At 37.0% G+C, this 13,496-nt stretch overlaps 1 protein-coding gene across 1 annotated transcript in view; it reads right to left on the bottom strand.

Moving 5' to 3' along the window:
* Positions 1-13,496, bottom strand: part of ADCY2 (adenylate cyclase 2) — a 199,363-nt gene that overhangs the window by 131,916 nt on the left and 53,951 nt on the right. The window contains exon 3 of the mRNA XM_056485305.1: positions 5,487-5,648. Coding sequence (XP_056341280.1) covers positions 5,487-5,648 — 162 coding nt within the window. The remainder of the gene's footprint in view (positions 1-5,486; positions 5,649-13,496) is intronic.

The following is a 13,496-nucleotide window of genomic DNA, read 5'->3' as shown; positions in this document are numbered from 1 at the left end:
TACATCTCCTGATTGTGAAAACTAGTTAAAAACCCACAGCAGATGGCATTTCAATATCTGCCTAGATAAAGCATAAAATCAAGAGTAAAGAAAAGGTACAATAATAATAAAAAAATGCCTGCTGCATTGTGCAATGCAGGACAGAGCCTTCCTCCCTCAAAGTGGCTCCCAGCTGCTGCACAGCGTGCTGAGCCAGACTGCTGCTGGGGTGGGAAGAGCAAAGGGAAAAGGCACAAGGTGCAGGACAGTGGCAGCTGCTGCTACAAGGTGTACAAGGAACAGAGCCTCCCTCCTTCCACAGCAGTCACTGCCCTCCACACTGCAGCAGGAACAACAGCGTGAAGCTGAGCAGCAGAAAGCAGGAGTTGTTTGAGCTGCACTACCTCCACAAATTAGCCTTCCCCATCTACTTAAAATAAATAAGTAAATAAATAAATAAATAAATAAATAAATAAATAAGTAAATAAATAAATAAATAAAAAAGGTAGTATTCAAGGAAAAAGGATAAATCCAGCCCCCAGTAAACTTTCACTGTGCAGCTTCACTGCCTCAGGGGTTGTACAGAACTGGATGTACTTAAAGACATAGGCTTGTTTCCCAGACTTTTTTAATAAACATGATTTTTTCTTCCACTGTGTGATAACAGCATAAACCAATTTCTACTCTATTTCTGAACCCTAGAGCGGTACATTTTCTTCTTTTATAAGCCAATGAATACTGGTGCTTTTTATTTTTATTTTTCTGCTGTGCCACTCTATTACACAAAACAGTTTTTGCAAATATCATCACTTCTTAAAGTTACTAAGTTAACAGATAAGTTTAAATCAGTGTTCTAAATAAAAGCCTTTTGCATATGTTGCATGTGGATTAGAATGTCTAAATATATATTCTAGATGAAAACCAAAGTTGTCCATCTTAGAAAATCCTGCTACACTTCTGATTGTGAGCTTTTGGTATAATTTTTTTCAAGACGTGTAGTAATGAAGAAATTGGTATTTTTTTTTTTTTTTTTAATAAAGCCAAATCCCTTTTTCAATTCACTGTTGTTTGGCTATTTTTTTTCCCTGAATAGGCCATAGCTATTGATTTTGAATTTTGTAAGAAGAGACCTCAGCTTAGCTGATGGCGAATTCACAAGATCTTGTGGATTAAGCCTTGGAATTTCCCAATTCAAACATTCCTGAAAATAAATTTTTCATTTAGCATTTGTTTTGCTCCCACCACAATAGAATCATCTATTATCTTAAGAATTAACCCAGGTTATAAGATCACACAAACAAAGATTTCCACAGATGTTGTTATTAACTATTTCCTTTTGGTGTATGCATTTCTGAACAGAGTCCAAAACCAATATAAAGTTGTGTGTATGCACACATGCATTCTGCCTAGCTATAATTTTGGGCCTTTAGAAGCAACCCTTTTCACAAAGCTGCAAGAAGCCACCAAAAAAAATCCTCTAAGGTAAAGAACACTACTTTAAAAAAAAAATTCAAAGGGGAGTTTGTAGTGATTTAGCAGAGGTTTGGAAAACACACAACTCATGAAAAATTATTACAAGGACAACAATATTGCCTGCTGATAAAGTAAAACTAAAAGACTGCAATAAAAAAATCAGACTCCTGATATAAATCATAGGGGGAAAGAAAAATGGAAGCTTATAGGATGTTTAATTATTTTGCTTACCTCTTTTTTTAACAGATTAAGATCAGAATTACCTCTAATGATACTATCAAGCCATTATGAGATCAGACTGGTTGACTAGTTGATAATAGAATAAAAAAACAGAGATATTTGATTAGAATCTGTTCTGGTTTGGGGAAAAACAGGTTATGTGTTTATAGCAAGAGATGGCAGTGAAATACTTTCCATTCCAGGAATAACTGAAAGGGATGTTAAAGCTGTGAAAGTCTTCTGAGCTAAATGCCTTTACAACAGAATCAGTCTTCAAGCAGTCCTGGAGCAGACAGAACATCCTCTGCTTGGCAGTGGGATTCTCACCTGAAAGAGGGGGCAGAGTCCCAGATTCCAGACTGTAAAGGTTAGGATTAAAATTTTCAACAGAAGAAAAGCCCCAAAACATACAGACACAGTTACTTTTTTCATAAACTGGGGCTGGAACACAGGACCCTTTTTCCCCCTTCCCATCAGAGATGCCACAGCTGTGCGTTAATTTGGCCACAGGAGCGCTCGGGGAGGCTGAGCTGGGTTTGTCACTGTAGAGGCTGTGTCTGTGCTGGGCTGAGCCAGGTGTTTCACTGTAGAGGCTGTGTCTGTGCTGGGCACAGCAGCACACTGACCCCTTTGTAGACCTGGCCCCTATTAGCATTTGGCACAGCTGCAGCTGCTCCTGGCACGCTCCTCTAAGGAAATGCCCACGCTGCAGGAAAGATGTTGATGAAGCACAAGTGAGGACTCAAAGAACAACTGTGAGAGTGATGAAAGGCTTAGCTAGTGCAAAAGCAGGCGACACATTTATTTTACTGACAAAAAGGTTATGAGGCAAATTCATGTTAGTCTAGAAGCACGCTCATGGGAGGAACAGAAATTGGATCCTGTTGGGTCTGTCAGCCTACCGGCCAGAAAAATGGGATCCAGAAGCTGGATGACAAGGCTGGACAAATTCCTAATAAGAAAGATGAACAGAATTCTAACACTGGTACTCAACAACTCAAAAACTATGAATGCTTGTGGAATCTCCATCATTCCTAATTTTTAAACCAAGCTGTATTCCCTCTCCCTGAAAGACATGTAGGTCAAACAGAGACTACTTCATGTAATCAGCAGAGAGTCTGTTGAAGGATTCTTTATCCCAGCAGGAGAATTTATCTCAGTATCTCTAATTGCAACAGACTCTGGATCAAGAGCATCCTAAGCTTTGCAGCTTTAAAAAAAACACTTTTTTGATGTAAAAGCTTACATCAAAAAAGGAGGATAACTAAGGAATGACAAAACCACTCAGATAGGCTCTGCCAAATTTCAAAATGAGCGGATGCTTTGGAACATTGATTTTTCTCTTCTCAAAGATTGAAGGTATGATTAACTTTTAAAATGCTATGGGATGCCAATCAGTCACTGAAAGATGCTGAAAAATTGAAGAAGGTCCAGCTAGGCCTATCAAATACATTATAAGGCAGTAGAATCTGACATAAGAAGAAAGATTGAAGAATGGCTGTTCAGCCAAGAGAAAGCTCAGTGAAGATACAATGAAAGTCTTAAACATAGGGAGTAATTATAAAGGAGATGCAGGTATTCTCTACAGAAGGATTCTTGCTGCATACACAAAATATACATACATATATATATATATATGTATACTATAATATCCTATATGAACTTAAGGCATATAATTGTCAAATGTTACTTCTCTTTTTCGGGCAATCAACATCTCTAGTCTAAGCCCTTATTTTTGGTCATGACTTTCAAAAACAAAGAGCTCAAAACAAACATTTTTGCTTACACTCCAAAGTATAAACAACAGTAATCTAAAAATGTACAGAGGGCAAATGAAATTTAGTCAGGGAGCTTCGTTCAGTCCTTCCCACAAATTCACAAGAATGCCGTGCACTCCAGTAACTGCCAAGCTATTCCTGACACTTAATACATTTTACAAATACAGAATAGAAAACTAGTAACAACGTAGAAACTAAACATTCTTAACGAGTTTACAAACTGTGGAAAGACTGCTACTCTTTCTGAATGAAAGAGGAAGTTACAGAAGAGGTGAAAGACAATGATTTTGCCTCATACAACATGGTTTATTTCTTTTGATTCTTTAGACATGATGGGTCTTAAAATACATCTTCTGAAAGTATTGCTTTAGATATAACAAATGTTAATGGTCTAGAAAGATAGGCAAGAAAAAGTAATAATTTATTATACTTTATTTATATATTTTATATATATTTATATAATTTATTATAAATTATATATTTATATAAAATTTATATTAAAATATAAAATTATTGTAAATTATATATTTATATAATTTATTATTATATACATAACCCAAAACAATTTTAGAGGAGTGGCAAATATTAATACTGCTTTAGCAATGTATCGATGCCCAGAATAAAAGCCATAGGTTAACAAAAAAGCTGAAGAGTAATATTCTCCCTGATTTTTCCACTACAAATATCAGTAACTGAATTGTTCAAATACTATATTAACTGCAGATGACCACAGTTCTTGCTTAACATACAGCACAACTTCACAACCTCCACAGAAAACCACTCAGCTAATCCAAATCAGCAAGAGAAAAGCAAAACTACCTTGCTCATAATTTAAAACTTCTACAGAGAATTACATCTTAGAACATATTTTGTTTACCAGACTTCAATTTCAATATTCCATAGAACATATTTCTGCAGCAGTAAGTGGAAATAAAATGTATTTTTCTGAACAGCAATTTACAAGGCAGGACATTTGTAAAATTACTTTTAGGCACAGTATTTTTCAAAGTAAACCGTAAGTGTCTTAAAAGGTGAGTAGAAACTATTATTTGCTTTTTTCTTATTCACAATAAATAGTATGATGTCTGTCTTTTTCTTTTAGTATGTTTATAAAAATATCTTCACTTTAAAGCTTCAGTAATGTTTTGATTGAAAAGTTAAAATAATTACGTTTCTTTAACATGGTATAACTATACTAAAAAATCAAACCCATGTCTTTTTTTTCAAAATGAAATCTTACCTTTGTTTTGAAAAATACAGATTTATATCAATGTCAGCTGGCATTGTCACAGTACTACAACTAAAACTATAATAATTCATCATTTAAAAGATCTTTAAAAGAGTAAGGAAAAAAAATCCTAATATTTGGGTTTTTACAAATTATTAATTTGCAGTATGTCGTGGTAGATTATCAGAGTTGAGTTACAATTCAAGACACAACTGCAAACACACACAGGTTCCCAAAATGTTATGGAGTCTGGAGCCAGCCAGTCTTGTTCAATTATTGAGACCAGTCAGGGTGAGGCTATAAAATTCCTATAAATGGCTGAGAATTACAGAAGCAGGACAAGACTACAGCAGACTTGTAGAGGGCAATGTCTTCACAGCAGAACTTTAACCCAGCTGACTTGAGCCTATTCAAAGGAACAATGTCAAAGGTGACATTTTGCTACTTGTAAAAAATCCTTGGTCTTGGAAGCAAGGCCTTAATGAGGTGAGGAGAGGAACAACATGCTTTACAAACCAGAGGAGTAGGGCACCTACTACAGCACATCTGCATCACATATTTTTTCAAGTAATTGAAGTTCTTACATTATTAAGTGCTAATGGCTGTAGACCCACCACTTTCATGTGTAATTTAGGAAGACATAACTTTACTGACACCCTCATTATCAGCAAGTGAATTACCTGTGAATTAGCATCTCAGAAATCAAGACAGAAATAAGCTGATACTCCCGAGCAGCCAGTGAGGCACTCCTGGCTCATTTGGCAGGCTGTTCCAGGCACAGTCAATGACTAAGTGCAGAAAGCACCTACCTGCCACACCAGGTGCTCCTTCACAGCAGCTGTGCCCGACAGGCAGACGCTCAGCACGATGGTGTGAGACGCAGAGGTCAGGACACTGGCGACTATAGCATCCCTCATGTTGAAGGGCAGCATGGTGTACACCACAAAAATGATGAACAAGAAAAATGAAACCTGTGCAAGACACCAACACCAAAAAGAAGCATGTCAAATTCACTGTGGAATAAGGTTTTTAAAACAGCATTTAATTTTGAACTGTCTTCAGCGTAAACTCACACACCAGTTTTTTACAGGGAAGTCACTGCTAGCCACCAAAGAAAATTGATTTAGGAAGAATTAATTTTAAGTATGTTGAAAAATTTACATTATATAATACTTTAGAAGTGTGGCTTCAATATGCTAAATATGGTTTAAGACCTACAGAATACTCCAAACTTTTCAAATTTTACTTCAAATTCATAGTTTCAAATTTTTATTTTTATTAATACTCTAGGTACAAGTAAAGAGTTATCCCAGGACTGGTTAATTCTGATTGTGACCTGCATTACAAAACAATCTGCCAACTCCTCACAGAGCTTTAATTTCAATACAGAGAGATTTTGTACATTCTGGAACTAAAAATTCAGAATATAATATACATTATATATATTATATATTTTTTATGCAAAAAAAAATAAAAAAATAAAAAAAAGCTCAAGCCCAGCCAAGAAATGTGATTTGACAAAATTGTATTTCATGAGTATCTACATGACCTATGTCAAATTTCATAAAATCACTATATTTTAAGGTAATACATTTACTTAATAATGAAAAACAGCTTCAGAAAGTCACAGTCCATATGCAGAATCTCCTGTCAGCTTCTTTTAAAGGGTACTAGTGTCCAAACTAACCTTATGGAAGAAATGCACAGCCCAACCCATAACAGCAAAAGGGATTCCTTTGCTATACATAGAAAATATATATTTGATGGTATGCTTATGTTCCAAACCCCACCACACATTTGAGAAAATGTAACTAGATTTGGGAATCAGGTTTTGCACACATAAGTAAGTAGGCGATTCTGAAAACGTGCCAGCTTGTATATAATTATATTCTCCATGTAAGGCTTTCCATCAGTTTGAGTTGACTTGCAATCCTCTTCACTGTTGCATGCACACAGTAGAGAACACAGAAAGCTGCCAGGCAGGTATGAGCAAGAGTAATCTGCTGCTCATTTCCCTTAGTCTGTATTTTTCACATCTGCATGTGACAACTTCATAGTCAAAACTGAAGCCTAAGGTATGTGCAGCTGCAGGACAGTGGAGCCATTCTTTTCTATCATGGAGACAGAACCAGATGGAGAAGGATGTCCAATTCTGCTATCCATTCATCTTTCTCCAATCCCTCCATTAAGATCAATCCAGCTCCTTCCTGATCTATCACACTGCCAGCTCTCCCATATACTCGAGTCAAATAGTTCAAAGGCACAAAATGAAACAAAACTACAAAGGCAATGAGGGATAATAAGAAAATACAGCAAGAAAAAGGCAAAGTTTTTGCTTTGCATCTCTACACTTCCAATCTACCAACAGACAGGACAAGAAAACAAGTGTTTGGTACCTGGTTGTTTTCAGTCCTCCGTAGAAGTTTTCACAGTGATCAGATGTCAGTAAAACCAACAGCAAAGAAAAGGATGTACCAATTCGGTCTAGGTAAGAGAAGGGTTATGCCAGTGTGATGTTTTAAAACTGTCCTGGCTGAGGAAAAATGAACTGTGATACTGACAGAACTACCTGATAGTCTCAAAACTTGGGAAAGATGTGGAAAGCTCTGGTAGGCTAGAAAAGAGAAACATAGCATGTGCCTTTGAAAGGCTGGGAAAAGGGGTAAAACTCATCAACTTCACTTTTAATTCCTACAGCAGTAACAGTCTATAATAATGCCTATACAGCAATTCATAATCAAGAGTCCAGAAAGTTAAGAAAAATGTAGGCAACAGCCAATGTGATTTGCTGAGAAATCATGTTAAAGTGATTACATCTTCTGTCATGAAAACAGACTTCAGTAGAGGGGAAAGCCCAAATAATGAGTTAGGCAGCAACAAGGGATGTGAAAAGTCCTCCAATAGAGGTGTAAGATGAATGGATGCCAAAGGCAAAATACCCTACTAGCATGTAAGACCAGCTGCCTAAAACATGTTTCCATCTAAGGGGCAGGCTGGATTAGACCCTGAGCAACCTGGTCTGGTGGAAGGAGGTCCCACCCAGGTCAGAGGGGTTGGAAGTAGATGACCTTTGTTTCCTCCAGCCCAAACCATTCTCTGATTTTATTATTGAAAAACAGTTTGAAGAAGAATCCCAGATCCAAGTCCTGGAAGAAGAATTTCAAAGGCTCCCATTCTCAGTGATTTTTCATGTAAACAAGGTTTTGTTGTTTCCAAGTTTAGCTTTCTAGCTGCCTATGTGGCAATCAAATATTTCTGAAAATTTTATTATTAAAAAATAAAAAAGTATTATTCTTTAACTAGTTTGTCTCAAAAAAAATATAACTTGCACACCTTTTGATATCTAACTTTATAGCCAGACTAAAGGCTTCAATCCATTTGTGTGGTACATGCTAAGAACATTTCAAAACTTATTAGTGGATGTAAGATAGAATGCTTTGCTTTTCAACTTTGACATAAAACAGGCTACTAAGCACGTAGACAAGATTTTGTCATTTTGCAATGCTTCTAGTAATATCAACTGTATAAGCTCCAAATTCTGTAAACAACTGTCTGCTCTGTAAGTTACCTCACTGCTTTCCTTGGCCAAAATGAATGGATGATTTCAACATTCAACAGCTATAGAGAACACTTTTAGAAGGTTCAGCCCCTATTGACATTACACACTCAAATAGGCTGGGCTGCAGAGGAACTGTGTTAAAGAACACTTGATTTTAAAAACATGGACCCATCAGTTCTTAGATTTGCATACATTTGCAGTCTTGAAATTTGGTATGAATGCTGCTGCAAACATCTCTCAGTCATGCTAAGAAAGAAATTCTCCTCCAAAATACATGTAGAAAATGACACCAATCAATAGCTCTTTAATTCTTTGCCACACTGCTTTTCTCCTATTTTCAGTAGTAGTCTAATGACCCAAGAGAGCTCCTTTTATCACAGAGGTTGTTTTTTTCTTTCACAATGGCTCAAGACTGTTTTTCCCATGTAGCCTGAAACGGGACCCTACCCTTCGTCTTGACTGTAGACATACATAATATGTAAGACATGGGACCTTTCAACACATTTCAAAATTTCAAATATTTCTAAATGGCAGTGTATTTAAGTTTAATTTTGTAGAAGCTAACACACAAAGGCTTTTGAGCAGGTAGAAAGAGAAACAGGCTTCGTGGTGAGTCACAGTCTGCAGAATGGACAATGGCACTGACTTTCTTCATAAGAGGCCCTTTCCATTATCACTTTGTAAGAACTGGCAGAATTTTGCTGATACCAACATTAAAAAGCAGTGATGGCGAGCTCTGAAACACCCCACTCTCTCCCTGCAAGACCTGCTAATGCTAATGATCACAGCATGCCTGCACTTGGTGTGTGTTCGGGCCAGTAAACACAGCATTCATTTACAGTGCACTATTTTAGACACTATTAAAAGTAACCTGTTCCACCAAATTGTGCCACAATCACAAGGCTTGTCACTGTTATGTTGGAAGCAGTCTTTTGTGTGGGTCATCACTACGACTGCCTAGTTGAAACATGCTTTTTGTCCTGATCTGAACTTACACTGCTTTAGGAATTTGATTCTCAGACACTTTATCCATGAGTTTATGTCATCCATACCTGGGACATGGGAGTGCTTGGGCACTGATGGTGTGCATCACTGCATGTAGCATTCACTTTGGTTAACACTGGTGTAACATCTCACACACAAGTATGTGGCTTTCCTGCTTTGTTGAGGGGTATCCACGACTCTTGGCTGTCACAGCTGGGCAGCACTGGCTCTCTGTTCTCTTGCTGCTCTCTGTATTTCTTCTCCCACACCTCAGCAGGGCCCCATTGCCATCTACTATGTAAGCAGCTCCTTTCCACAGCAATTTAAAGGACAGTGCACTGCCATAGTGTAGCTGCCTGGATGGGTACATAACACACGATTTCTCTGCAGATTTTGTGCAGCTGCTTTCAGAAGGGCAGCAAAAGGTCACATACAGATTGCTGCAGTGATGCCACTGGAGAGAGCTGGACACCAAATGGTAAAATGACACCATGGTGTGGGATATGACGATCACAAACCCTTACAAAAACTCATTCTTGTCACAGAACACAACATAAAACTATGAGTAAACATCTTCATCATATAAAATTGAAAGATTCAGGCTGCACAAGATAGAGAAGTAGATCCTTCTTTAAATTAAACTCATTAAAGAGCATTTTTCATGTTGGCAGTTCTGTCCCAGCACCTCTAGATGTACATTGGCCACTACAGCCTTTAATCTATTCTGTTGACTATGAGCTAGGAGAACTGGCATGAAGTTGATAATATTGGTGCTTCACAGACATTGCTATTGGAAATGCCACGAGCTTGGACTGTGGCAGCACAAACTACAGTGGACCCAAGCCATGAATCCATGGATTTTTTGTGGATACAACCTGTTCTGAGACACTTTGTCTCCCTTGTGTCACCAGTTTCTGCTCCTCAGTGGCGTTGCCTTAACTATAAAGAGTACGTGAAGTAAACATATTTTACACATTAAAATCGTCTTTCCTAGCACACAGGGTATCACAGGGGATGTTGCTTTGGTACTGAGAACAACTGTAAAAAAGATACTAATCATTCATTCTATACAAATTATATTCCAACAATGACTCACAATTTCCCACCTAGACAGCCTTTTTCAACACTGTGTTAATATGGTTAATCAAAACAGGCTTGGCATGTGTAAAATTCACTCAAGCTAATGTTACTCTGACCAGAATTTCCCCTTGAGGAGCATGATACCTTGGCACAGAAGCTGACCTGCAAATTTAAATGTACCATTTCAGTGTGAATTAGGGAAAAACACTCCTTTGGACACAGCCAGCAGTAGTAAGGCTACAGCTAATAAAATATCTGTAGTTTTTTGGGAAAACTGCAACAGTCTTGGCTTTTCACTGTGTAACCATTAAACTGTTAAGTTTACAAAAACTCAAACTAAGTGACCAGCCCTGTATAGGATCACTTTCAGAGGTTTTTCAAGATCAGCTTCACCCTCACTGTGTAAAAGGAGCAAAAATCATCAGCTAATTGAATAATTTTCCCTTGGAAAGACACTTGCATTCCAGCCGCTGATTTCAAAAGTTGTCTGTACACCTAAGAGCACAGAAGATGCTCTAGCTTTTCTAAAGAAATAACTAGGCTTCATATCATTTGGTATGACCTACTAACCTTAAAAAATAGTTACAAATACTATGTTAGTCGTTTAGTACAATGGGTGTTTTAAGGCATAAGAAGGGTATTTATACAAGCTATAAACTGTATATTAAAAACTTTATGTTTGCAGTATAAAGGTTGCAAATATGTAAAGCTCTTTGCCATTGTAATTCTGAAGTCCAGCCCCCTAACTTCTACCTGGGCAATGTTCAAAGAATAAAGCAAGTGACCCATATAAAACAAAAAAAAATTCAGAGCATGAAAATCAGCTTCTGTTCCAAATCACCTATAAAAAGTATGAAATAATCTATAAAATTATGGAAGTATTGGATAGGTGAAGGTGGAAATGTTGCTCACCAAACCCTGAAACATCAGAAGAAAGGGTGCTCAATGGAACTGGCAGGTAAAAGAAGCCACTATCCTTTACCTGGTGGATACCAACTTTTTGGAACTTACACTATCAGGATCAAAAAGATATTAACTTAATTCAAGGACACCTTATCCATAAGCTAACAATGAATAAACAGGGCAGGGAAGTGTACTCTCTGATGTCACTAACACATGTATGGAGGCTTGGCAAGGTATGAAGGAAAGTGACCACAAAGTGATCAATTTGGCATGCTGCCTTTCAGTAGCAGCTTCTTGCAATTCCTGGAGACACATCACTGTGCTAGATGGACCATGGCCTTACCCTGCAGGATGCTCATGTGTTCTGGCACTAAGAGCCAGAAGTGCTTCAGAGGAAAAGAAAAGGATAAAGCAGTTATGACACAGTACCCTCCCTGCCTTTAAAATAAAGCAAGGCAATTCAGAAAAAGAACTGAAAGCCCAGAGAGACTATGAATAGAAAGCATTGTAGAACCATTCCCTAGTTAGAAAGAAACTGGGAGAGGAAATTTGAACTTGGAGCAACAACAGGATAAAACATAGAAGAAGCTAAATATCAATTTTGTATAAAACCAATTTTTCCCAAGTGCCTGGTATGCCATAAACCTCAAGAAAAAAGTCAACAAGGAAGATTTGTTTTAAATAAGATTTCAAGATATACTCCACAAAATCATGTCCAAAATAAATTATTACTTCACTGTTTTTACCAAATATAAAGTTTTATTTTCTACTGATTGTCACAGAAGTAGTAAACAACTCTGTAAATCATGCCTTGTTCTTGATCATAGAGAACTCTCAGAGTAATAATCCCTTTCTTTTGTGCACAGGTCTGTGTTTAATTGTCATCAGGAAACAGTCATTACAGCCTCTGCCAAAAAATTAACAACAGCCATTAGCAAAACAGGAGAGAATAAAGGCAAGTTGATTGCACTAAAATGGATATTTAAAATAATTTTACAATAAGAGACCTTCAAAGGTGCTCCTAAAGTCACATATTAATGTGACAGTAAGATGAAAGACTCCTAGAAAGGAAGGAAAATTCATATTTGAAATAATCGAGACATAAACTGATTGCAGGCTGTCTAGTGTGTGACTGCTTTCTGTGACACAGAACCTCTTCTTTCACTGCATGGGATCAGTAGGAGACAAGAGATTTTGAAGGAGTGACCCAAGGAACATCAGCAGTGACCCACCAATTCATAACAGCTTTTGGTCCTTTCTGCTACAGAAAGAGGAGACACAGCTACCATCATCTCTAGTAGATTTGAGATTATTCCTCAACACTCTCAGAAAAGAAAAAATTTCATTTACCTCCTCACACCTGTTTTTACCATCATTCCTTTCCTCACTTTCTCATCTTTCTGCTGTATCCTTCCACCCTTGTTTCAGCCACTTTATATTCTAAGCACTCAAGAATACAGATTTGTTCTGCTGCACCCCTGCTAAATCCCTGTGAGCAGAAAGGCAACTTCATAAAGCACCATATAGCCCAACAATGGCATCTGTTTGCATTGACTTCACTCTTAACTGGACCAGATAACAGTAAGCTATGTCTTTGTTTTTTTCAGTGATGAGACAAGTGAAAACCACCAGAGATAGTGAATTGATTGCTCATCCTTGTTATCTTTCCCGTCTGTGTTTTACTGTGTTAAATATCAAGATCAGAAATCTAGAATTGCAGCAATGATTCTAGATCATCACAGCAAACATTTTCTCTGAAAGGGACAGTTGATATCCTCTTTCATGCTATATTAATAATTTATTTTTTTATTTAATCTAAGGACAGTGAAAAAGGTATTATAGCATGTTATTAAAATTAAAGCCTTGTCTTTCTATGCCATCATAAAACTAAAAGCAAGTGTATTTACTTCTGCCTTAGAGGATGCTGCATCCTATTCAGAAGTCTAAACTGCAATTAAATTAACACATTTTAAAAGTGGAAAGAGACAAATAATTATATAGTATATGTAAAGAGACTCAAGTCCTAAGCAATGAACTCCAATTTCACATGGACTCTTAAGGGGGAAATTTTACAACACCCAAGCATAATATCTCAAATTTGAAGGGAGTCGAGTAAGAACATACATTGAAAACATTTTCAAAGTTTCTATGAAGAGACATACACAACTGTGAAAGAAACATAACCTACCTAAAAACCTAATCTGGTTAGAAAGGATGTGAAAATCAATGTTAAGATATGCATGCACATACACAGAAAATATGTGCAATGACAGCAATTAATTTAAATTTAAAA

This window comes from Oenanthe melanoleuca, chromosome 2, assembly GCF_029582105.1.
Source record: "Oenanthe melanoleuca isolate GR-GAL-2019-014 chromosome 2, OMel1.0, whole genome shotgun sequence".
Lineage (NCBI taxonomy): Eukaryota > Metazoa > Chordata > Aves > Passeriformes > Muscicapidae > Oenanthe > Oenanthe melanoleuca.
Note: the sequence above shows the minus strand (reverse complement) of the source record. Positions and strands in the feature narration are given on the sequence as shown.